Genomic DNA, 24,563 nt, shown 5'->3' with positions numbered 1-24,563 from the left:
CCATTTCTGTGCAGATTGCAGCCCTACTCCAGAAGAATCTGCCCCAGGTATGTGCATTCATGGCTTCTGCTTCTTCTGAAAACTGCAGGGATTTGTTCATAGTTAAGTGAACAAGTGCCTTGCTTTAAGATGGACCATTTTGAAATGGCAGTGCTTGACAATACCACGTGAGTTACCTAAGCTGTTGAGAAGTTATTATTTCCTAAGAGTGCAGGGGGTATCTGGTCACTTTGCATGTCCAGCTATGGGAGAGCACTTGTTTGGGGCCTCTTTGGTTTCTCCAGTTGATGTGTTTCAGCAAACTGTTGTAGGTGACAATGGTTTGAAGCCTGTTCCAAATGTCATTGAAGTCTGTGGGAATCTGACATTTCAGACATGTCCTTTCACATGGGCTGTTGAGCTGGTCTTTCTGAATGAGAAGTTGAGCAGAACTTGAAGGAGTCAACAAGGCTAATGGAAAATCCAGCGTCTCATCCCAGTGTTAACCTTCTTTCTTCTGTCTTTGTCCCTCTGTACTTAATATGAAAAGACTAAAATATATTTTCAAGGCTTTGGAGGACAGCTATTTTAATAATATTTTTATTACTTCGGAGAAGAGAGACCCTAAAGATGAAAAAAAGCAAGAACTTTTTCCACCTGACATTACATCCTACAAGCTTTATGTATTTGGTTCTCTTAAAAAGACATTATTTTTTAATGAAATAGTCAGTAGTATATAGTCAGCAAAAGTTTGCTCTGTGAACTCATTGGCCTTCCCAACACCCCTACCTTGTTCCAACCTGATTTGAAACTGAGAATGCAATTAGTTTTATTTGCTGTTAATAATAGCTGCCATTGACTAAAAAACAAAAGAACACAGGTGACACCTCTGTGAAGTAAGTAGCAAAAGTAATTTAGAACTTTGCAGACTGACAAGGTTTTGTTTTTTCATGGCCAGAACTTCAAACCAGGAGAATACATAGCACAGAGGATTTTTTTCACTACCCTGGATGAGTCCCTGCATTGTATGTGAATGGTGGGAGAAAAAACCCATCTAATAATTACATTATCTTCACCAGTGTATTTTGTGATTACCAAAGAGAAACATGTCTTTCAAATGAAGTGCTGTCAGACACACTACAGTTTTAAATCTTTGCTGAGTTAGTAACTATATTCATGTATGTACATACAGTCAAGGAGATGATGATGATGTGCTGCAAGATGTTTTCAATTCTTGTTATTCTCATTTGCTTACAGAAAAGCTCTTAAATGCAGTAAGAGGAACACTGTTAATATCATCTGTATTTTTCTTTCTAAGTGTTCACAAGGCCATGTTATGGCATCTCACTAATTTTGAGATAAAATATTTAATAGAATTTAAAAGACAAGTTGTGATTCCTTGCCTGTTCTTTTGATGTTTCCTGCTTTGTTTTTTTTTAAGGCAATGAAACAGAGTCAAACAGCTTCCTATTTGTGTAGTTTGTTAGGTTATCTATCTACCACATAAAAAAAAACCCCAAAAGGATACTTCTGTTAATCTTGCCAGATATGTTTCTGTTAGCAGACTTCCAGAGTTCCCCTCTTTGGCTGGTTATCAAAGGAACATTTATTATTACTGACTTTTAGTACTGCCTTTGAGTCAAAATCCCAAACAGTTTCCTTTCAGGAGCTTTAAGTGTCTCCTTCATGCAGGTTCTGGTCTGTACATTGCCTTGTTCCTACAGCCATCGGGTGGGAGTTGTGTGTGTGTTATTTGTGAGCTCTGGTGCTTTTGAAAAATAAAACATATTGTTCTGCCCTTTAAAAAGAGAAGGACTTGGACAACTCAGTTTCACTTCTGTGCTCCCTGTGCAGGACCTTGAGCACAATCCCTTTGGGTCATATCTTGTGTATTTCAGTGGAAGAAAAGCCCCACAGTACTTCCAAGAATCTGTATGACTCCCATATAAATCATTATGTTGTTATCTAGCTTAAAGCCTTTAAAACGGCTCAGGAGACAGGAAACATTTAAAAGAATTCCTACATTAATTTCTCACCTCACACCTTATTATTCTTAGCTGCAAACAGGAGATGAGCACCGTCTTGCCTCACTGAGGTGCAATAAGGATCCATAAAGTGGTGAGGCAGTTGAATGTTACACCTATGAGCCTAGAGATTCAAAAGGCAGGAATTTGGGAGGAATCTCATTGACAGAAATGGCTAAGCAGATGGTCCCTATTTCTGTAATAAAATGGACTCCTTACTGTCTGTCCATGTATGTGCAGTGAAAGGATTTGTTTGAACACAAACATGCAGTTATATACACTTCTGTATATAGTTGTTCATGTTTCTGTTACAATTTCCAAATCAGCTATTGTACAACTTGTTATGTGGGTACAAATTTACTTGGTCTGGAAAGTCATAATAGCTTTATGGAATAAAATTCTCCATATTTTCCTCATGCGAAAACTGTGCTGTAAGGTTACTTAATTATTACGAAGCAGGGAATAACCATCCAGCCAAAATAAAATGAGTTCTAAATGGGAATTATCCACAATTTTGACTTGCAACAGGAAGCTTCTTCTTAATATGTGTTCATTTCAAATAAAGTACTTCCAGTGCTGCTAATTTTTTTTTTCTTTTAACCAGGTGAATGGAGTGAAGCTCTTTATCCCTTGCTGACCACACTCACTGACTGTGTAGCCATGATGAGCGACAAGGCAAAGAAAGCCATGGTCTTTTTATTAATGCAAGACAGTGCCCCAACAATAGGGCTCTGCCTGAGCCTTCAGTATCGCAGGGATGTTGTCTTCTGCCAGACTGTAAGCAAGCAAATGTGCATAATTTGATTTCACTTCCACATTTGGTGGGGTTTCTATGGAATATGAAAGATTACTCCTTCCAGAATTTTTCAGATCTCTTCCCAGGTTTGACACTGATTTCCCCTCACAAGCTGTGCTATCCTGTCCTTACTGATTACTTACGTGCATTTGACTATACATAAATTGGGTGCCCCCTTGGATCTACATTCACTGTTGAAAACAAAAATTATTCCAGAACTAGTAAAAATATACTGCTGTACTCAGAGATGACCTTTGCTTTTCAATGCCACCAAGCTAAAGCAGAAGTAAGATGTGAAAGAGGAGGGCAAAAAGATCTGTGAATAGCAGGTGTACTCCCTCAGTCACCTTTTGTTGTTTTCTGCATTGAGAAACTCGGCAGGACATATGGTACCTAAGGACAGAAGTTAGCTAGAGGAGGAGAAATTAATTATTGATTTTTTTTTTCCCCAGAAGTTCTGTTTCTGGACCTGCTGGCATCTCTTGTGTCAGACACTGACTAGTAGATGTCTGCACTAAAAAAATTTCCACTGCCCACAGAAAACAAATTTTTCTGCCCACTACACTTCTGTAGTGTGTCTGCTTTCCCATGAAATCACTGTCTTGTTCATTTATTTCAAACAGTTTATTTCTTGGACATTGTTGGCAGGGCTTTTGTCCCATAATGTAATATCAAAAATGTAGGACAAGTGACTGGAGAGGAAATGTCTCCAAGTTGTGCCAGGGGAGATTTCGATTAGATATTGGGAAAATTTTCGTCATGGAAGGGGTTGTTAAGACCTGGAGTGGGCTGCCCAGGGAAGTGGTGGAGTCACCATCCCTGAAGTGTTAAAAAAATGTGTGGATATGGCAGTTGAGGACATGGTTTGGTGGTGTATGTGGTGGTATGCTGGGTGGTGACTTGGTGATCTTGGAGGTGTTTTCCAACCTTAATGATTCTTTGATTCTGTGATCTCATAGAGAGAAAATCGGGAAATTTTCCTGTATAAAACTCACCTCATAATGTAGATAATTTTTGATTCAACTCAATCCTTTGAAGAAGTTTACTCATCATGATCACAACTTTATTCTCTTCTGTTCAATTCTATAACAAAGTCATACATCTGTATATGCCATACATAATATATGGCCATTGCCTGGGAAATTCCTTTGTTGACAGTGAATTAAGACTAACATTAATCTTAGATAATAGTACTGATTAGATCTTATAGTCGTACTAGATCTTCAGGATCTTGTTCTGAATATCTTGTAACACCAGAGTTTAAATCTGCATAATGCAAACAGATACTGTATCTTTAAGCTTCGTCAAATGTCATTTTTGAAAAACAGTAATTTATTCATACTATCAAAATTCTTGGCCTTGAAATAGCTGTGTTGCTTTTCTGTCTAAAACTGTAACAATTCTCTAAGGAGAAACTTCTGTAATCTGTAAATTGTAGACCCTACCACAAGTGATCACTTTGAGAAAACAAAAAGGTGTCAGATCTACAGCTGCCCCATTTTGAGACAGCTTGTGAGATGAAGGCAGCATGCCCTGAATCTGATTTTATGAATGCTTTGGGTTTTCATTGGTTGGTTGTCTTCAGCTGCAAGGAAGAGAAGATGTTTAAGGGAAAAGAGCATCTGTTTGACAGATTTTTTTTGCACCTCTTATACATGCTATCATTTTTTGTTTGGGACTGAAGAACCTTTTTTATCTTGAATCATTTCATTCTTGTCTGTTTCCTCTCTCACAGCTGACAGCTCTCATTTGTGGTTTCATTATCAAGCTGAGGAACTGCCTGCATGATGATGGATTTCTAAGACAACTCTACACCATTGGCTTGCTGGCACAGTTTGAGAGCCTGCTGAGCACTTACGGTAAAGGCATGGGGCCAGGGGGTGGGAAGAGCTGCTGAATCAGCAAATTCTGCATTATATTTGCTACAGCAGGATCTGAGTGTTTGGGCTCTGCAAGAAAATCTGCAGCTCAGCTATAAATTGATTTTGAAAATAAAATGCAAAACTAGATTAGAGCTGAAGTACTTAATTACATAACAACTCTGAATTTCTTTGCACTTACTTGAATTAATTCTAGAAGATAAAGTATTCTTCTTTTATAATAGAATGTCAAAGGTTTAAGAAAGACTAAAATGTATCACAGTCTTTAGGTTGTTTTGTTTGTTTGTTTTTTGCTTTTTGTTGTTTTTGTGGGGTTTTTTTGTTTGGTTTTTTGTGGTTTTTTGTTTGTTTGTTTGTTTGTTTTGTTTTGTTTTTTTTCAGAAAATAGTTGGATGAAAGTTCTGGTAAGCTGGGAGAAACTGTGCCCAAAATAGACTTTTTGAATTTTCATGAAACTTCTGTAGTCTTGCAGCACAGTGTGAGACTGAGGAAAGAATATAAAAAGGGAAAGTACTTCACTCAGAAGTGTTTGACTCCTGTGTCTCAAAAACTGTCTGGATGCTGCTTAGGGAATGCTTTACCAGACAAATCCTGAATACCATGTAGCTACTCCAGTGCAAAGGTTATCATGGCTCTGACAATCCTGAGAAGTACTTATTAGCATCATTCTAACTCGGAAAATCAGCATATAAACTATTTAAAAAACAGTAGTCTGGACTGTTCTAGAGAGCTGGTGTTTTCCAAACTTGCTGAACTCAAAAAATCAGCCATAACATTGTAGGTCAAGGGGGAGGTCTGGGCTGCAGCACCACTTGATCTGTGGAACTTCCTCATGGAGTGATGGCCTACTGTTGTCATCAAATTGACAAAGGAAAGTTGTGCATAACAAGTAATTGCAATTCACTTTTTCCTCTTGGATTTAGGGGAGGAGCTGGCAATGCTGGAGGACATGAGTTTGGGAATCATGGACTTGAGGAATGTAACCTTTAAAGTTACTCAGGCTACATCAAATACATCTACTGATATGCTGCCAGTCATCACTGGAAATCGGTAAGTAACAATAGACATACTTTATTCTTGATGAGTGGGAACATACCAAAGTTTGGCTTTTTCTACCCAAGTTGTAGAAGAACTGCAGTATTAATGAGCAGAACAAATTCAGCTATTGTCAGGAAATTGGCAGATCTGATTTGAATGTCTGTGAGGATATAAATGAAGCATTACATGTTGCTGCAGGTTTGTTTTTGAACTAGAACAGATTTTCTGACTAGAAGCAGTTTGTGGGCAGTTCCATAGAGTCAGTTTTGACTGATGGTTTCTTTTTAATGGTTATATTATATTCTAGGTGTTCTCCCTGTTTAGATAAATAACACATTATTGGAATGTAGCTTTATGGTCCTTATGTCTAACAGCTGTTCATTTCTTTTCAGTGATGGATTTAATGTGAGGATCCCTCTGCCAAGCGCCTTGTTTGATTTGTTGCCGCGTGAGATTCAAAGTGGAATGTTACTGAGGGTTCAGCCTGTTCTTTTCAATGTGGGAATCAATGAGCAGCAAACCCTAGCAGAGAAGTAGGTATCCAGTCAGGAAATCAGCCTTACTGGCAATTCAACAGTGGAACTACATTGATGCAGAATTGCACTCTTGCATAACTAACAGCATTTCAGTTTCTCCAATTCATGAACATGGGAGCACTATGATTCTAAATGAATCTGCCAAATGCCAAAAAAAAAGGAGTGTGCCACGTAGCTGTGAAGCTCCTTACCTTATGGTTTTGAGACTAGTGCAGGTTTATGTGATTCAGATGTGAATTTACAATGGGAGATCTGTTAAGGGCTATTTAGCACAGAGGTGCTCCTTGTGATTTAAGACCTCTATGAGTGACAGATCACTAGAGGCTGAGATCATTCTGGGTATTGCTGTGTATTTACTGTCTTGGTTTTGCACTCTCCTTGAGACTCCCTCTTCTGGTCACTGTCAAAATTCAGGATAACGGGCAAGGTGCACCTCTGTTTTAACATACCCTTGCAGTATTTATGCAATGCAATACTGCTGTTGTAAAGCTGAAAAATATAATTATGTAATTATATTTGCTAGGGAAACTGTTCAGTTCTGGAAGAGCCAGCAGATTCCCTCTGTTATGGCCACATCCTGTAAAGTGTGCATTGACTGAGCCCTGCTCCAGTGGAGCACTCCAGTGAAGCCAGGCACATGCATGTTGTGACAGCCTCAGTACCAGGCTGGCGTGTGCACTGTGCTGGTGGACAACAAGAAAAAGTCTTAACAAATGCATTCCAGCAATTATTGCTGTCCTCAGTTGCCTGCAAAGGAAGCCCAAGATGACTAGCACAGCTACAGATGTCAGCGCTCTGTGTGTGGTGATAAATTTAGATGAGATGAATCAGGGCATTGTTGACAATATGTATCACTTTCATGGTTTATTACTCCTAGATCCATATTTTTCATTTACACGCCTGAAGTCAAAATTCTCAGTTCTGTTTACTGATGTTAGGGTTGCTATTATTAGTTTATGGCCTAAGCTAGTAAATCCATTATTAAAACTTTTAAAGTAAAACAATTTTGCAGGTATGAATTTAGTATTGAAAGGGAGACATGAAAACCAAAGAATTTTAAGTACTATTTTCTACAAGATTTTTCTTACGCCTTCCTTCCCTTTTCCCCTTCATACTCATATGAGTATGCAATGAATCATTACAACAGTTCTCTGTTACACTTCACCTGGCATTTGAATGGTTAGGGAACTCCCAGGATGAATCTTTAAACTGGTATTTTGGTAGACATATTGCCAAGTGCAGTTGTTTCAAAGAAAAAGAGAAACATTTTACCTTAGGCTTAATTGTTCCTTTCTTTTCCTTTTATAGGTTTGGGGACACCTCACTGCAAGAAATAATTAACATGGAAAGCTTAGTGAGGTTGAATTCATATTTTGAGCAGTTCAAGGAAGTTTTGCCTGATGATTGTAAGTATTTTGTAATTAATAACAAATTTGCTTGAACAGCACAATTCAGGCTTACTTTTTATTGTTTGCTTTATGTTGGGTTTTTGAATGTTGATGATACACCAGCATTAGTAACCTCCAAGAAATGATACTACTCTGTTTTAATACTTTAGTACTAAGTAGAATGGATTCAAGAGGTTTAAAGGTCAGAATGATTAACTTTCCTTTTTAAGGTTACTTTTACATCTCTTTCTAAGTGGCACTGTGTACTGTGTAATCATCCAACTAGGCAGTGAGATTGTTGTAAGGTAAAGGTGTGAAAGTGACAGGTTCTAGCAGCAGCACTTTTATGTGCAGTTTTTGGTGATGCTCCCTGCACTTAATGATAAAGCCTGCACAGAGAGCAACTGCCAGTTTTTAGGAACTCAGTCACTTCCCTCTGTTTTTCCTTTGGCACCTCCCTATAATTGTTGCATCTGCAGCCAACAACAGAGAACCTGGAAAAAACAAAAGCTACGTGCTTAAATTTTACCTTTTTTTTTTGTTTTGTTTTGTTTTGTTTGTTTGTTTGTTTTTGTTTTGTTTTGTTTTTTACTGCTTAATTTCTTGCTTGTTACTGCTTGGGGTTTTTTTGAGAAGGTGGTAGCATTAAGTGTTATTTACACGTGACCGCAAAAATTGTAACAATTCATCAATTCATAATTACTACCATCAAACCTCTTCTAAGGTTATTTCATATGCCCTACAGTTGCAATTTTATTCCAGAAATGCAAACGCAACAGCATGCAGCAGGATAGTAAGAATTCTGTCTGCTTAAATGTGTTATTGCACATTCAGTTACCCTGAATTTTTTTGATACAGCTGAGAGCAGAACCTGCTTTCCTCCATCCAGGCATTCATAATGTTGCATAATAAATACTCTGGAATGTTACCTGCAAAAATTATTTTTTTATTGTATAGTAGTCTAGCACCAGAGTTTCTTGTACGATTCAAAAATTTATCAGTTTAAAATAAATTTTGTTCATGTCTCTGTCTAGTCTTTTATAATAATAATTCCCATTCATCTCCTTCCTCTCTTCTTTAATTTTGCTTGCTTTTTTTTTTTACTTCAATGTCTTCCCCAGATCTCTTATGTTTGATCTAAAAATCTTTTAGCTTTTGCCATATTTTTTAATCCTGAAAGTTGTGATATTTAGGATATGCAAAATTAAGTGTACTTTTCTGTGAACCCTTATCAAGGCATTGACAGAATAAGATTAGATTTCAATAATATATTGATAAGAATGGCATTTTACATTTAACTGCAAACAAGATGATTATGCCCAGTTATGTAGTCTGTGGTAAGTAGAGGCAAAAGGAAAAGGAAATAGATCATTCTAGGGGATAAAGGTCCCACTGCTCATGTCCCTGTGTTCTTAATTCTAAACTCTGCAGAATTTCTAAGAAATTGATTAATCTTAGCCTCATTAGCTCCTTTTCTTGCTCTGTTAGCTCTCCTTGTCTTTAGAAAGGGGAGATGGCCTGTGCCCTCTTTTTGTTTACAGGTATAACTTTCTTCCTAGGTGTAGAGTTCAAGCAGATCGGGACAGGCACAGCATTGTTAATTATAGAATAGAAATGTAGAATTGTTTAGGTTGGAAAAGATCTTTAAGGCATCAAGTCCAACTGTTTCCCCAGCATTGCCAAGTCCACCCCTAAACTGCCTCCCCAAGTGCCACATGTCCATATTTTTTAAATACCTCCAGGGATGGTGACTAAACCGCTTCCCTGAGCAGCCTGTTCCAGTGTTTGACAACCTTTCAGTGAAGAAATTTTTCCCAACATCCAATCTAAATCTCTCCTGGTGCAGCTTGAGGCCATTTTCTCTAGTCCTGTTGCTGGTTACCTGGGAGAAGAGCCCCCCCTGGTTTTCAGGTGACTGTAGAGAGCAATAAGGGCCCCCTAAGCCTTATTTTCTCCAGGCTAAACAACCCAGCTCCTTCAGCTACTTCTCATAAGACTTGTGCTCCAAACCCTTCACCAGCTCTATTGCCCTTCTCTGGACACCACTGAGGTGTCAGCACCTCAATGTTCTTCTTACAGGAGGAGCCCAGAACTGAACACAGGATTTGAGGTGTGATCTCACCTGTTCTGAGTACAGGGGGACAATCCCTGCCCTGGTCCTGCTGGCCACACCATTGCTGATACAGGCCAGGATGCCATTGGCCTTCTTGGCCACCTGGGCTCACACTGGCTTATGTTCAGCTGCTGTGGACCAGCACCCCCAGGTCCTTTTCTACAAGAAGCTTCCCAGCCACTCTGTCCCCAGTCTGTAGCGCTGCCTGGGGTTGTTGTGACCCTAGGGCAAGACCTGACACTTGCTTGTGCTGAACCCCATAAAAGTGGCCTTGGCTTATTGATCCAGCCTGTCCAGATCCCTCTGTAGAGCTTTCCTGTCCTCCAGTAGATCAGCACTCCTGCCCAGCTTGGTGTCATCTGCCACTGAATGAGGGTGTACTTGATCCCCTCCTCCAGATCGTGGATGAAGATTTTGAACAGGACTGGCTGCAGTACTGAGCCCTGGGGAACCACACTGGTGCCCAGCCACCAGCTGGATGTGGCACCATTCACCAGGGGGTGGGCCTGGCCATCCAGCTGGGTTTTTTACCCAGTTGACAGTTTGTCCCACCAGGCCATGAGCAGGCAGTCCAGGAGAATGCTGCAGGAAGCAGTGTTTAAGGCTTTGCTAAAGTCCAGGTAAAGTGTCCACTGCCTTCCCTCATCTATTCAACAGGTCACCTTCCTGTAGGAGATCAGGTTAGTCTAACATCCTCTTTGCTGTGAGAAGTAGGCTAAAATAAAACCATATATGTCACTCAAATAGAATACTTTCTGCCACAATGTCATCTCTTACAGTGCATACCTCCGTATTTATTCAGTCACAATTTTAGTTTGTGTTCTCCATGATTAGTCCTTAATAAAAAAAAAAAACAAAACAAAACAAAAAACCAACAGAAAAGACAACTTGTTGAACACTTGTAATTGCTTGTCTGGAGTATCTTGCTACATATGTAAGAGATGATGTGCAACAATTTGAACACAGAAGTTGAGTACTGAAGGTACTCTGAAAAATTTCAATTACTTTATTTCCACTTAGTGAAATATTAATAAGCAGATCATGATAATGTGGTGTCCTGTGGGTGTTTCTTGTAACTGAAAGCTGACTAGCTTGCAAATTTAAGATCAAAAATGTAAGCAGAATATAAAATATCTTCAGAATATCTGTGAAGGTGTGCATGTTCTCCTGTCACCTCTGTGACATACAAATCAAAAGACTATTCCAATCTTGTTCCCTTTGTTCATTCTCTTGTTATACTGCTATTAGATTCTGAGTCCAGTAAATAACTGGAATTTATATTTCCAATTGTGTTTAATTAAGCTTGAATTTGTTTTGTTTATGCTACTATGTAAATCGGAACTTGAATTATTTTTCTAGTTCCAAGAAAATACAAACGTGTCTGCAGCAGGCATTTAGAAATGCTTTGTAAAAGCTCTGTTGAATACAGATGAATATGTGGAGTTGGTTTTGTGTGTTTTATAGGTCTACCTCGATCTCGTAGTCAGACGTGCCTGCCTGAACTGTTAAGATTTCTGGGTCAAAATGTACATGCAAGGAAAAACAAGAATGTTGATATCCTTTGGCAAGCTGCTGAGGTATTTATTCATCTAAGCATCTCTGCATAGTTCAGCTGATTTTCTGTATGCATATGTATTTGTCCCTTTTTTATTATTGATATGTTTGAATTTCTTCATTTGCTTGCATGTATCTTGGAAAGGCTGCCAGGCTAGACCTCCTCTAGAATGAGACTTGGGGAGAAAAAATGGGAGAAGAATGTATTTTCCATATCAGAATTTTCCCCTCAACTCCTACAGTGCTCTCCAAACATGCCAAACTTTGACATCGAAGCCCTACACAACATTTGTGTCTCTCTAAGGGGAAGTACAGGTGTTCTCTCTGACAGAAAGTTTTGCATGTACAAGGAGTGATTGTCTCTTCTATTTCTAGATATGCCGCAGACTTAATGGTGTTCGATTTACGAGCTGTAAAAGTGCCAAGGATAGGACTGCCATGTCAATCACCCTGGAGCAGTGTTTGATCCTACAGCATGAACATGGAATGGCTCCACAGGTCTTCACTCAGGCTCTGGAATGTATGAGGAGGTAAGAGTTTGACTGCATCACTTATTCCTAAATAAGGAACCATGCAAACTGCAGAGGAGTGGTGGTCTCTGTTTCCATCAAAAGGAAAAAAAAAAAGTAAACTAAAGTCAGGAAACTGTAGAACTGACTGCTAGAATTCATCCCTCCCATGCATGTGAGTTGCATATGCTAAAGCTGGTTCTTACCAGATTTAAATCAGATGGGCTTGAGTTTTCAATAGAAAAAGAGGAGTTTTCAGACCAGCATGTAAAAATATGTTTTCCATTAATGCTGAGCTTACAGAACAGGAAACTGGTGCTTCTTTGAAAGTTGTTTAATGATAACTTCACCTGAACTGTCATAGCACTAGGTTTCTTAGTTCTAGTTCAGGGAGATTACTCAGGGATGACCTGTCTTTTGTTCTTTGAAACACAGACACCTGCAGTTTGCACTGGTTTGCCACGTGTATTCTTTAGCAGTGAAACACTGCTCACTGGGTGAAATGTCAGTATGAGTGTTTCACACTAGAGCAACCAAATTTTCATCACAACGTGTCAGTGTGCTGTTGTCTTATCAATATAATGATGTTCTGTATTCCGAAGCAGCAGAGTTTGCAGAATTAAGTACTGTTCTTAAAAAAAATAACAAAATCTGTTTACTGTTGTTCAATGCCTTGTTTCAAGCACTGCTGGAAAACTCCGTAAGTCACATACCAAAAGAAAGGATAAGAAATCTAGCTTTAGTCTTTATCAATGTAGTTCAACAATGCTGTTCAGTCCTGTTTTTCAACATTCACTCTTATCGAATGTACTGTACTGTGTGTCTTTTCACCAAATTTTCTAGAGTGTTCAATTCTCTTATCCTTTCTGTATGTTTTTGCTGTTTGACCCTTTCTTACTCTTCAGTTACCTAGAAGAAAAATCTCTCATATAAAAACACTTGCAGCCTCTTACACTAGTAATTTGGGGGTTTTATCTACATTAATTGAGTGGCACTGGACTTTTTTATGTTCAGTTTTTTGCTGCACTTTTTGCTACATTGTCACAGAGTTAGCACAGTACATGAAAAATGCACTGAGAAACTACTTAAACATTTACGTTAGAAACAAAACTTGAAACAGCTTTGTGAGGGAGAATTTACTAACTTAAAGTCAACTAAGTGGTTTTCAAACATCTTTATTTAAGTTACATAACTTGTTGACATAGCCATCTGAAACTGTTACACAGTTTCACAGCTGTGTATTTAATAAGAATAAAACCAACTAGGAAAAATACTGGGAATCTTGTTACTCTCTTCAAATTCTTTACTGGGTCACTGGATTCTTTTAATGCCATCACAGACACAATAAGAGAGAGAGGTTAATAATAACATTGTTTTTGTCCTTCAGTCTACCCATTTAATATAACACAGGATCAGATAAAATATTGACCCTAGAAAGGTACTGCTTTATGTTGACCTACACAGGGATATTGAAAGAGGGCCAATTTAATCAAAACCTTTGGCTTGAGTGTCCTACCAACACCAGGGACTTGCTCTTGCAGGTGAAGGACATGAATTTTTCTCCTGTTAAATCTTTGACTGAGAGAGATTGTGCAGGTCAGATACTGACTAATCCAGAAGAAAAACCAAGATTAGACCATTCTTCAAGCCCAACACTCTTCCTCACCTCTTATTCCTCTTTAGGATAGCTGGTTGTGTTTCTAAAATTATTTGTCAATACTACTCAGGAACAATGGGACATAATTGTTAAAGCTTAATGAGACAGATAGGATTATGGAACAAATAAGTAGGAGTCCAACTCCACCAAATCCACTCCAGTCTGGACATTTTGACCTGACCTAGATGACAGATAGAGGATAAGAAAGGGTAGGAAATTGTACCCAAATTACTTCCAAGGAATTCAGAAAACTTGGTGTTTGGATCTTTTCTTTAACTGTACTGGAAGAGGAAGGTTTGGTATATTCTTAAAGACCTTTGAGGTTTCTGAATCATTTGGAAGGACAGGGAGGAAGTACTAGGCATTTGTGAGTCTCAAAGTATTTAGTCTTTTCTCTACTGACAACTTCCAGAGAAGAAAACATCCTTGCTTCAACCATTCTTGAAAAAATGAAGAAACATCATCTTCTTCCATGTGATGTTGGTCCTCAGAGGTGTTAGTTGCCACTTACTTGTCCTCTTTCCCTTCTTTCCTAGTCTTGTGATAATTATGTGTCTGTGATAATTGTATTCAGTGAGCAGGGACATCAGGAAGAGAACATGGAATGTTCTTCTAGGTTCTTGTAGAAATTCACAGATACAAGTTTGTGGCTTTCACCTTAGAAACAAATACACTATTAGAATTAACTCATTTTCTGTCAATAAGTTATAGCTTTTCCAGTCCTAAATCAAACACACAGCAACTCCCAGCTCACAAATAGTAAAATCATGATGATATATCTGGAAGTCTAAGCTAAGAGGACATGGCTACCTGACCAGTAAAAGCAGAAAGAGTTGAAGTCCAGCTGGTTCAGGGAGCCTCTTCCATCTGCAGCCCACACTCCCCACTAGAGCTTTGGCTCCCTGCCCTCCCTCTTCCTACCAGGTTTCTGCCCTGTTAGAAATGCCAGTGGAGCTGTTTGTGGGAATATGATCTAAGGCAGTTTCAGTCAAGATCATCCTGGGTAGCAAAATCCTTTACATGTTTTGGGTAGCCCAGCTCACTTTCAATAAACAAATTAGGAAGGTTCAACACAAGAAATCTAGCCAACAGAGAAGAGCCATCTCATATAGGGGCTCTTGTAAAGCAGCTGGAAATGAGGTGAGGAAAATCATCATGGTGCTGACTAAAAGGATTACATAATAAAGTCCTAGGAGTCATGTTTGGGTATGACCACTCACTGCAATAAAACAGCTATGATAAAAAATTTGGTTGGATTTCTTCACTGATTGGCCTGCTTTAAGAATAAAATCATATTGAGTTGAGCTAGACCACTTGGCAGATGCCCACCCAGCTGTTCATTACCTTCCCCCAACAGGACAGGGGGAAAAAATATGTGAAAAACTCATGGGTTGAGCTAAAGACAGGGAGATCCCTTGCCAGTTACTGTTGCAGAGCTGGCAAAACAGACTCAGAGAAGTTTGTTTTTTTTAATTGCCAATGGATTTGGGATGTTAAGAAATAAAGAATAAAGAAATAAAGAAAATTTAAAACCTTGCCCTCTACCTCCTTTCTTGTCCCAGGCCAAAGTATTCCACTGCTTCTTTCTCAGCTCCTCTACCTTCTCCCCATGCTGAGCAAGGCACAGCAGATGTGGAACAGAGATTTGCAGTCAGTCCATAACAAGCTAAATTAGAAGGGAAATTGCTGTGTCTCCTAACCCTACTCCTCTCCTAGAGGCAGTCTTCTGATGAATGTTTTGATTTAAGGCAGTGTACAATTTGATATATTTGATATTTCCAAAAAGTGACTTTTCACCCCTCAGGGGGATGCATCTACATGGGCCAATAGTGACAAGGAAAGCACTTTCCAGCTCTTGCCTCCATTCACACCATATGTGTCTTTCTGTAAAATTGAGTAGCATTATGCTAATTTTTGATGGTGGAGATGTGGCTTGTGATGTTCAGAATGCCAACTTAGCATTTTTAGTCTTCCTTCTTTCCGTCTCCCATTGTTTTACTTTTTATGTATATTCTAAAACACTTCTCTTCCTCCAGGCTATTTCATTGAGCCTTTATCCACCACTTTCCAGTAAGCATTAGCACTGACTGATTCTCCTGATCACAAACACACCTCTCTCCCCACTGCTACAAAGGTAACTGGGATTTGTAGGCATCACAGATACAATCTGCCCTTGTCCACTGTAGGCACCAGGAGTGAAAACATGTCTTCATCACCAATTTGGATCAAATACAGTTGGTTTAGTTCCCTGCCCACCTAATTCCATTCGACTTGATGTGTCACCAGCATGCTCTTTTTCATCACCTCCAGGGTGTCTCTGATTTCTTGCAGGACATTGTCTGATGCTTACATAACCCAGCTACACAACCATCAAGGTTATGGATGGAGAAAGTGCACAAGCTCTAACAGCATCAGGCTTATAGATTGCATTTAGAATCATAGGATCATAGAATTGTTTGAGTTGAAAGGGACCTTGGAGATGGTCTAGTTCCAACACCGCTGCCATGGACAGGGATGCATTCAGTTAGACCAGATTGCTCAAAGCCCAATCCAGCCTAGCCTTGAATGCTCCCAGGGATGAGCATCGATGGCTACCTCACCACCCTCAGAGTAAAGAATTTTTTCCTTATATCTAATCTAAACCTGTTCTCTTTCCCTTTGAACTTATTCCCCCTTGTCCTGTCACTACATGCTCTGGTAAATAGTCTCCCTCCCTCTTTCCTGTGAGCCTCCTTCAGGTACTGGAAGGCTGCGATTCGGTCACCCCTAAGCCATCTCTTTTCCAGACTGAACAAACCCAATTCTTTTCAGCCTTTCTTTGTAGGAGAGGTGCTCCATCCGTCTGTTCATCTTAGTCATTTAGTTGTTGCTTTGTGAACTAAAAATAGAGTTGGAGTGCTCAGGGTATAAGAGTGATCCAAAATTAAAGACCACACTATAAAGCCTAGCAGGTTACCTGCGGGGTTGCTCATCACTGTAGCCTTTGTAGCTCAATGTAAGAAGTGGGTGCACAATGAGATGTGCTTTGCAGCATGTCTTCAGAAAAATGTCCAGGCAGAAAAATAGGTGGGTGGTTTGTTTTTGGTTGTTTGTTTTTTTTTTTTAATTAACGTGTTGGACAGGTAGTTAAGAGGTGAAATTAAATCACTGCAGCCCACATGGAAAGATGTTTGAAAGGGTCAAATACTACAATGGTTATTCATGTTCAGCTTGCTTTTCAGAGCTCCACTTCTTTGCAGCATGCCAAAGCATGGCAGAGCAGCATGGGGTATTATTGCTCAGTAATCTGAAAGAATGAACATGGAAAACCATTAATGTTCAACCTACATGTGTTTGTTTTCACTAGACTACAGTACTTCTTTCTTATTTTTCTCTTTTATTCTCTTTCCCTCTCCTTATTTCTATAATTGTACTGGTACATATTTTTGAGATGTTTTTCCACTCTTTCTTTTATCTTCTTGTTTTGTTGTGCATTCTTCCATATTTTTCATTTTCTTGACCGCCTTGTGTTGCCATCTCTTTTTATCCATTCATTTGCATGTTCATCTTCCTTTCTGTTTTATTTTCCCTCTTCCCAAACTTCTTCCTTTTCACAGCATTGGAACACGGGAGATAGTCACCCAGAAGAACTTGAGTGGCTTGGTGCCCATCCGAGATTTCAGACTAGATCCCAGCCTCCTCTACTCCATTCCTTTACTAGCTCTCAGCCCCAATTTACTGATTGTGTGGCTGTTTCTGAGCATAGCATACCTGGTGGCCAGATTACGTTGCAAGTGAAGATAGAGTTCAAAAACAAAAAAGGAAAAAGAAAAAAAAAGCCCAACAAAACCCACAAAAATCAATATGTGCTTGAATGTGTATTGCCACTTGGTACCTGCTGGACAGAGGAATGTGTCATAGCATTGTCTGCCAAGAATTATTATTATGCCTTACAATTTTACGTTTCTATTGTACTAAACTGTAAATATACATCAAATTATTTTATCAAAAAGAATTGTATTGAAACTTTAAAGTATTGTTCTGCTTTCAGTGCTTGTAACATAGTCTGACATTGGCCTGTTACCTCGTTACTTTATCCGGCCTGAAGATCTCTTACCAAATACAGTTTTGTGTTACTCGTTTCATGTATTCCAGAGAAAGGAACTCTGTCTGAAAAGAATTTGTATCTTTTTGTATATTTAAGGTGTATGCTAATCTTGCCTTTCATTTTTATGAGGTATGAAGAGAAAAATAAAAACATGGGTGGGGTTTATAAGAAATTGTAAGAAATTTATTTAAAGAAGTAACAAATTTATACTTTCATTTCAAAGCATAATATCCAAATTACATTACTGAACAGTTTGTAGAACTATAGTCTTGTTCCTTTCTCATGGTTAAATATATTCTAATAGACTAGAAAATACTCAGAAAACACCTTGCAGTGTGATGCATGCAGAATTATTTCATTCTGTTTGTAGATCTGCATTTTGCAATGTATTAAAGACATGAGGAAAATGACTTGTGGTCAGGAAGGGGATGTGACTGGCATTAGCCTGCTAATAATCCATTATCTATTTTAGGTGCTCTTTTATAGAACTTACTGTGAAATAGGGTCATCCTAAAAGTTAAAGATAATGGTCTTTAATTTTCAGGCAAGAAGAGGGAGGTATCAGTAAACTCCTTTAGTAGGAGGGTTTCAGGTTTTCCACTGGGCTTTATTTTAATTACATTAAACTAAATATTACTGTTACTTCCATTTTTAAGCGTTGCACAGCTTTAATAAATTATGATGCTGATAGTGACTTAGTGATAAGCGAGTGATGGTGAGTTAACATTTATTTAAGTGGTGAGACTAAAGTGGCTTCCTAGTTTAGTGATGCAGAGTAATTGCAGATGAAATTTGATCATCACCATTTATATATAACATCAAACTAGGGGAGGCCTATTTAAACTGGAAGATTTTGTTGATGCTGTGGTCTGGCAGAGCTTGTCAATAGCAATAGCTGATAAAAAAAAATAACCTCATTTAATGTAGTTTGATAAATTCATAAAGGGTTTTACTTCGCTTGGTGCCTGAGATGACATTGGACTTCTAAGGAGAACTAGTACTGTGATTTGTATTTTCTACTATTATTAACTTGCTCAAAAATATAGGTAGCTTTAGCTTTTATTATAAATTTTAATGGAATTGAGTGCTGTTGAGAGAAGTATGCTGAAATAAAAAACCAAAAAAGCACAGTTAGAATAAAAATCAGAATTAAATCAAAAATTTGGATTTATTATTCTAACTAAAAAAAAAAAAGTGTGTGGTTATATTTATGTCTTCATGAAATCAGACTGTACAGTACACTATCTCTTAATATTTTTCCTCACTATTCTTCCAATTTTGTTTTTAAAAGAAAAAAAAAGGCAAAACCACCACAAATGCATACATGTTTATATATCTATATATAAAGCACGTATCCTATTTATTTTTAGTTGCAATGAGTTTTGGTACTTCCTTACAGCTGTTGAGGTTTATCGTGATGTGGTGGTTTGGGACACATCCCTGTGCTGTGGTGGTACCTGATGCTGCTGTGTCTCCATAGAAATCATCTGTTCTTTATGCTTAGCACTGGTTTGTTTGCTGTGGGTGCCCCAATCTACCTTTTTAGAAAGTGAGCAGCCGTGGCCTTGATCTTTCAATGTGAGGAGTGTCCTGGGCTCAGTCTAACTAGATGAAAAAAGTAGCTTTAGAATCACAGGATATCCTGAATTGAAAGGGATCCACAAGGATCAAGGATTAGTCCCTGGCTTGGCACAGGACAGCCACAGCCATGCCCCATTGTGCCTGAGAGCGCTGTCCGAACACTTCTTGCACTCTGGCAGGCTTGGGGCCATAAACACTTCCCTAGGGAGCCTGTCCCAGCGTCCAGCCACACTCTGGTGGCAGGCATATTCACTGAACTCCCTGAGATTATTAATCTGTTTAAAGTATGAAGGTGCTGCTCATGATCACCACTAGGGCTGCAGTAAGACCACATTAAAATGTTTGGAAGGAAAAGCCCAGGCTTTTTGCAAACAATGTAGGTTTTTTCTTTTCTTCTTAAACTTTGATGGGAACAAATTTGGCATTCAGATTTAAGATGCAGTAGTGCATCCTGCTCATGTGCTTCCAAGAAAAGGAAGATGGCATATGAAATGTGGGAAATATGTCCTTGTCACCATATTTGTGCCATGAGGGACACATGCAATAACCAGATGCAGTGAAATGTGTTATGAAGAGAATGATTCACTTTGTAGTTAAAATGCTCACCTAGCATCACATATTTGCTAGTTAAACTTGCTGCTTTTATTTGTAGTCTGAAGTATGATTTGTGCAAACTTTTGATGTATCTATTTGGCTGCAAGAGCCGTCGGGGGAGTTTTGTGAAACACAAACCAGTGCCAGAAAAACAGTGTCATCACAGATGATCCATTCTATAAAAGGCAAGCACAGAATGTGCTCCAGAGACAAATTTCAAACTTTCTTAAACTATTCCTTAGAGGAAAAAAAAAAAAGACAAAAAAAAGACTATTTTATGAAGTTAAACTAGCTAGATGTTACATACAGAACACAGTGACAGCCAGTTTCATGAACCAAAATTAGAAGAACGGTGAGGTCTGTAAGAGCACGAGAGCTTTCAAGCTGAACCAGAATCCAAACCCTCCTTTTGAATCAGATGATCACAGCTCACCTGGTGGATGCTGCAGCCATCTCCAAGGCAGGACTAATGTGACATTTCCACCACAAGATGCTGTACTGTACACTTTGCCATGAAGGTCTAGTCTTCAATGTTTAGGTTCCAGTCCTCAATCAGGGAAATTCTCCTGCAAGCCTAAATTGATTTATAATATATATTTGAATGAGAGTGCTTCCTCTTTCTATGTCTGCTTTTTGGATATAATCAAAGGAACTCCAAATTAGATTTACCAGTGTAAAGAAGCCTTATAACTGGAGTAGTTTTCTATTGTAGCACAGAACCTCTTTGTAATGTGGGGCAGTTGCACCAAAACATTGGGTGAAGATTAAATTCTGCACAGCTTTGTTTCTTTGGGGTGATGACTGCCAATGCAGCCAGTCTTTTTTGCACTGCTATTTCATGATTAAGATTTTTTTAGATTGTGTTGGTTTCCACGTCCATTTATGCATGCAGAGGTAACTGGAAACATTATTTTTGTATCAGCTCTAATCTTTAAGTAAGTACTTATAATGCTGACATACAGGGAACATGAAAATTACTTTAAAGCTCTTATAGAAGGATCAGCAGGTTTTGGTTTTCAGCTTTATGTGTTAATAAATTAGCAGAACTGCTTTTGAGCAATCCCTTGGGATCCCTTGTGCGGGCAATGGAATGTGAACTCCACAACAGTGTACCTTGAAATACATGAAACCAGCGTGAAAAGCCTTTTCAGTAGATGTGCTGCTGCTTTCTAGAAATGCAAAACTAGCAATCAGACATAGCATGTGTCCATTCTGTGTGCTTTTTACCAGCATTGTATGATGATCATCTCTTTTAATATTTGCAGTGGCAAATTAATTAAACGCTCATTAAATATAACCAACTTTATTTTAATGCTATAAAATAACCAGTTCATTTCATCTTAGTTTTAAGTCTTTTTTCTTTTTTTTTTCCCCTTTTACTGCTGTCATTTTTTGTGCTTGTTTTTTTTCCCCAGTGAGGGTTGTCGCCGAGAAAATACAATGAAGAATGTTGGATGTCGCAAGTATGCATTTAATTCCCTGCAACTGAAGGCTTTCCCAAAGTATTACAGGCCTCCAGAAGGAACTTATGGAAAAGTTGAAACATAAGCATACTATGTCCTTTAATTGCTGTTCCATTAAACCATGTGGATACACTCTAGATTAACACATGATTTCGTCATGCAGAAGAGATAAATAACCTTTTTGTACATTTCGCTAGGTCATACAGAGCATGTTACTGAATTGGAATCTATAGTAACAATTATTCTGACACCTTAGCTTGAGAATAGTGTGATGACTCTCTGCCCGTTTCAATAGCCTTCAGTGTATGTAAGATGAGCAGATATTGTGCTAATTAATAATTACCTATATGCAAATAGCTAGGTACCTCCTGGATGGGCAAGGACTCTAGGAATGGCATTTAGGCAGCTGTTTCCTTAACGTCTTTTTATACTGAGTTGATTTGAGATTGAGCTTTTCCTAAACTTTTTAAAACTGAGAGTAAAACTTAAAAGTTGTAAATAAAAAGGATCCTAGGCAGTTTAGTAGCTGTACAATGCATTGTTGCAATCGATAAAAGGGGGTTTAATTTAAAAAAAAATCAGCACAAAAAGAGCCAGGAGAAAGAATTGTTTTACTGTATATAGGATGCCACCTTCATGTATGAAATTAACAATATATAAAAGGCCAGACATATGATGTCTGGTTTATAATTCTGTTCAAATAAAACAAATTCCTGTCATCTTTGGCAGATAAGGCTTTGGGCACACAACTGATTTTTAAAAGTATTTCAGAAACATCATGATGCTTAACTATTAATGCCAGCAACAATGCCCTTCACCACTCTAAGGCAAGTGCAACAAGCAAATTTCTGATGTTGCATATGACATGTTCAGTATATTCCATGGTGTTGTACATTAATTAACACATTTTTACCCATGGTTTTTTTATATCACTTTTGGATTGTAAGCATTAGTATCTTGGTGCATTACATTATTTTGGTCAGTGTATGATTTTTCTGTATCAGTTTTGTATGTCATTACAAAAATGCTCAAAGTGCCCAATGCATCTCCCTTGCTCCAAAATCAAAACTGGTTTCTGTTTACCTTTGCATTTCACTTGTTGAGAATGCTGGTGGGGGGAAGTGTGACTGGTGTCAGGGTATTTCTGAGGAAGGTAGCAGTGCCCTGTTTTGTTAGGGAGGAACTGCTCAGTGCTACTGCTTGTGCCTGAGACCCGTCGGTGGGTTCTAGCTTATGGCAAAGGTGGTCAGTTGCATAGCATTTGATAAAAAATGTTCAACAGATCTCCTCCAAAATAATCTCCCGAATAATGCCTTCGAAGGTAAGATAGCATTTTAAAAAGCAGCTAAATGTTCATTTTCAAATTTTAACAAGATCAAGTAATCTTTAGCTAGCTTCATTTAGCACACTGTCCTTTCCGTCTTGGTTTCTAAGGATCTGAGTTTCAGATATAGAAAAAATCTGCCCATTTATTCTTGTGGGAGTAGCAACAGCCAGGTAAGTATATGGCTGTTTTCTGATTTCTTTCTCCCTCTCACTGATGTTTGTCTGTGCTGTCACTGCTCTATCAATCAGCCATGTTCATTCTGCTCCCATGTAGGTTTGGGGGTTACAGGCCCAGCAGTTTTTGCATTTTGTTTTTTGCAGTTTAACACTGAGCAGCATGTCACTAAGCCAGGTCAGAGAGTTCTGCTGAACTAGGCGGTTACCATTATTTCAGACTCTTTAGGATAACAAAACATGGAATTCTGTGCAAAAGCAATGTATTGTAGTACCTACCCCAGGTCTGAACAAATCATCTACAGTAGAACAGTCCCTTGGAAATGTTACAAAGCCCATTTTCCAATTAATAAATGTTGATTTTGTTTTATTTTTTGTTAATAAATAAGCAAATATACGATAAAAAAAATTTCAGTGGGATCTCTTTAGACAAGTTACTCCATTAGTTCTGCTCAGCCTTCAGTCCCTGGCCCATTATTAAATGCTACTTTATTTTTGTATAAACTATGCTCTTTATATCCCTTAGTTTTTATGAGTTGATAATTTTATTTTGTCTATTTCAAACATGGTTAGTTTTAAGCCCCGTATTGTTACACTAAAAATCTTCCAATGTTCAGCTTCAGAAGGAAATAACAAATGTCTCTTGTAAAAATTAGCAGCGCCACTCTCTTAGATGGTGGCCAGCAATCATTAGACCTGCTGTAGATCTTAGCAAGCCTTTATTTATTTTGTATAGCAATGTAACATGAAAAAGTTGCTGGATTTTGTCTGCGCGTGGCAGAGCTGCAGCCCCGGGTGCCGCGTGGTTGTGCCCGGGGCGCTGAGCGGAGCTGCCGAGCGCGGTGTCCTGAGGTGTCCCCAAGGTGTCCTGAGGTGTCCTGGACAAGGTTCGGGCTCCTCCCGAGGGCAGTGAAGGCTCCAGCGGTTCCTCCAGAGAAAACTGTGACATGTGACATCCACATGGGACCCTCACAAGGGGGAAGGGAGCTTTTCTGTTGCACAGGAGAGGCGAATCTAAGGATTACTGTAAAACGAAGTTCTGTCTGATGTTCCTTTTTTTGAGTACGTTTTTTAAATTATAAAACATACCAAGGTAAAAGAAGAAAACTGTTGCCGAGTATGTTCTGTGTATGTTCTGTGAAAGTACCTACAGCACAGTTGCCTTTTTTTCATTTATACGTGTAAAATTATTGTATAATATGACACAGTTTTGTCCCGACACGACTGTATTTGCCAAGCTTTGTGCATTGAAATATTTTTATTTATTTGGTTTTGGGCAGTATTAATATATCATAAACATATGGCTACTGTTTTATATATTCTAGTTCATCCAGTCCATGTATGCTGTAAATGTGCTAGTCTTTAGGATGAAAACCAATAAAGAACTGACAAGAATAACAATGGTGGCTTACTTTTAATGCGTTCATGGTAAGTGAAAACAAACACTTTCAGGCTCCCTGACTTGATACACTTTTATCTCTTGGAGAGCATATAAAGCCAAGTTGTCTAGGGGGACATTTTACACAGATGTGCAAGTCAGGAAGTGGTTACTGCTAACCCCTGCTAAAGAACAGCTGCTACCAATTTTCTGTAGTTAAGTGAGGCACCAGCTTGTCCCATATGCCTCATATTGTGCAGCAGCAGTTAAATAAAGAAGTGATATAAGGTATTTTTCTTCCTTAATTTTATCTACTTTCTCTGTGAATATTCTGTAAGAGCTTCATGGGCTTTGTTCTCTGTTCTTTCACTTTTCTCTCCATTAGCAGAATTTTTTCTCTGCTGCTGCTTCCCATTGAGCCAATTCATCCCTCCAGCAGCTTTAGCAGTTGGGCTGCTTTTCAACAGGGCCAGGTTGTCCTTGTTG

The 24,563-nt window shown here is 38.6% G+C and overlaps 1 protein-coding gene across 1 annotated transcript in view; it reads left to right on the top strand.

The window, feature by feature from the left end:
- Nucleotides 1-24,086, top strand: part of INPP4A (inositol polyphosphate-4-phosphatase type I A) — a 110,501-nt gene extending 86,415 nt beyond the window's left edge. The window contains exons 20-28 of the mRNA XM_062487870.1: nt 15-47; nt 2,608-2,780; nt 4,535-4,658; nt 5,603-5,729; nt 6,110-6,250; nt 7,562-7,659; nt 11,219-11,331; nt 11,684-11,838; nt 21,152-24,086. Coding sequence (XP_062343854.1) covers nt 15-47; nt 2,608-2,780; nt 4,535-4,658; nt 5,603-5,729; nt 6,110-6,250; nt 7,562-7,659; nt 11,219-11,331; nt 11,684-11,838; nt 21,152-21,284 — 1,097 coding nt within the window. The 3' untranslated portion in view covers nt 21,285-24,086. The remainder of the gene's footprint in view (nt 1-14; nt 48-2,607; nt 2,781-4,534; nt 4,659-5,602; nt 5,730-6,109; nt 6,251-7,561; nt 7,660-11,218; nt 11,332-11,683; nt 11,839-21,151) is intronic.
- Nucleotides 24,087-24,563: the final 477 nt, after the last annotated feature.

Source organism: Cinclus cinclus, chromosome 2, assembly GCF_963662255.1.
Source record: "Cinclus cinclus chromosome 2, bCinCin1.1, whole genome shotgun sequence".
Taxonomy (NCBI): Eukaryota; Metazoa; Chordata; class Aves; order Passeriformes; family Cinclidae; genus Cinclus; species Cinclus cinclus.
Note: the sequence above shows the minus strand (reverse complement) of the source record. Positions and strands in the feature narration are given on the sequence as shown.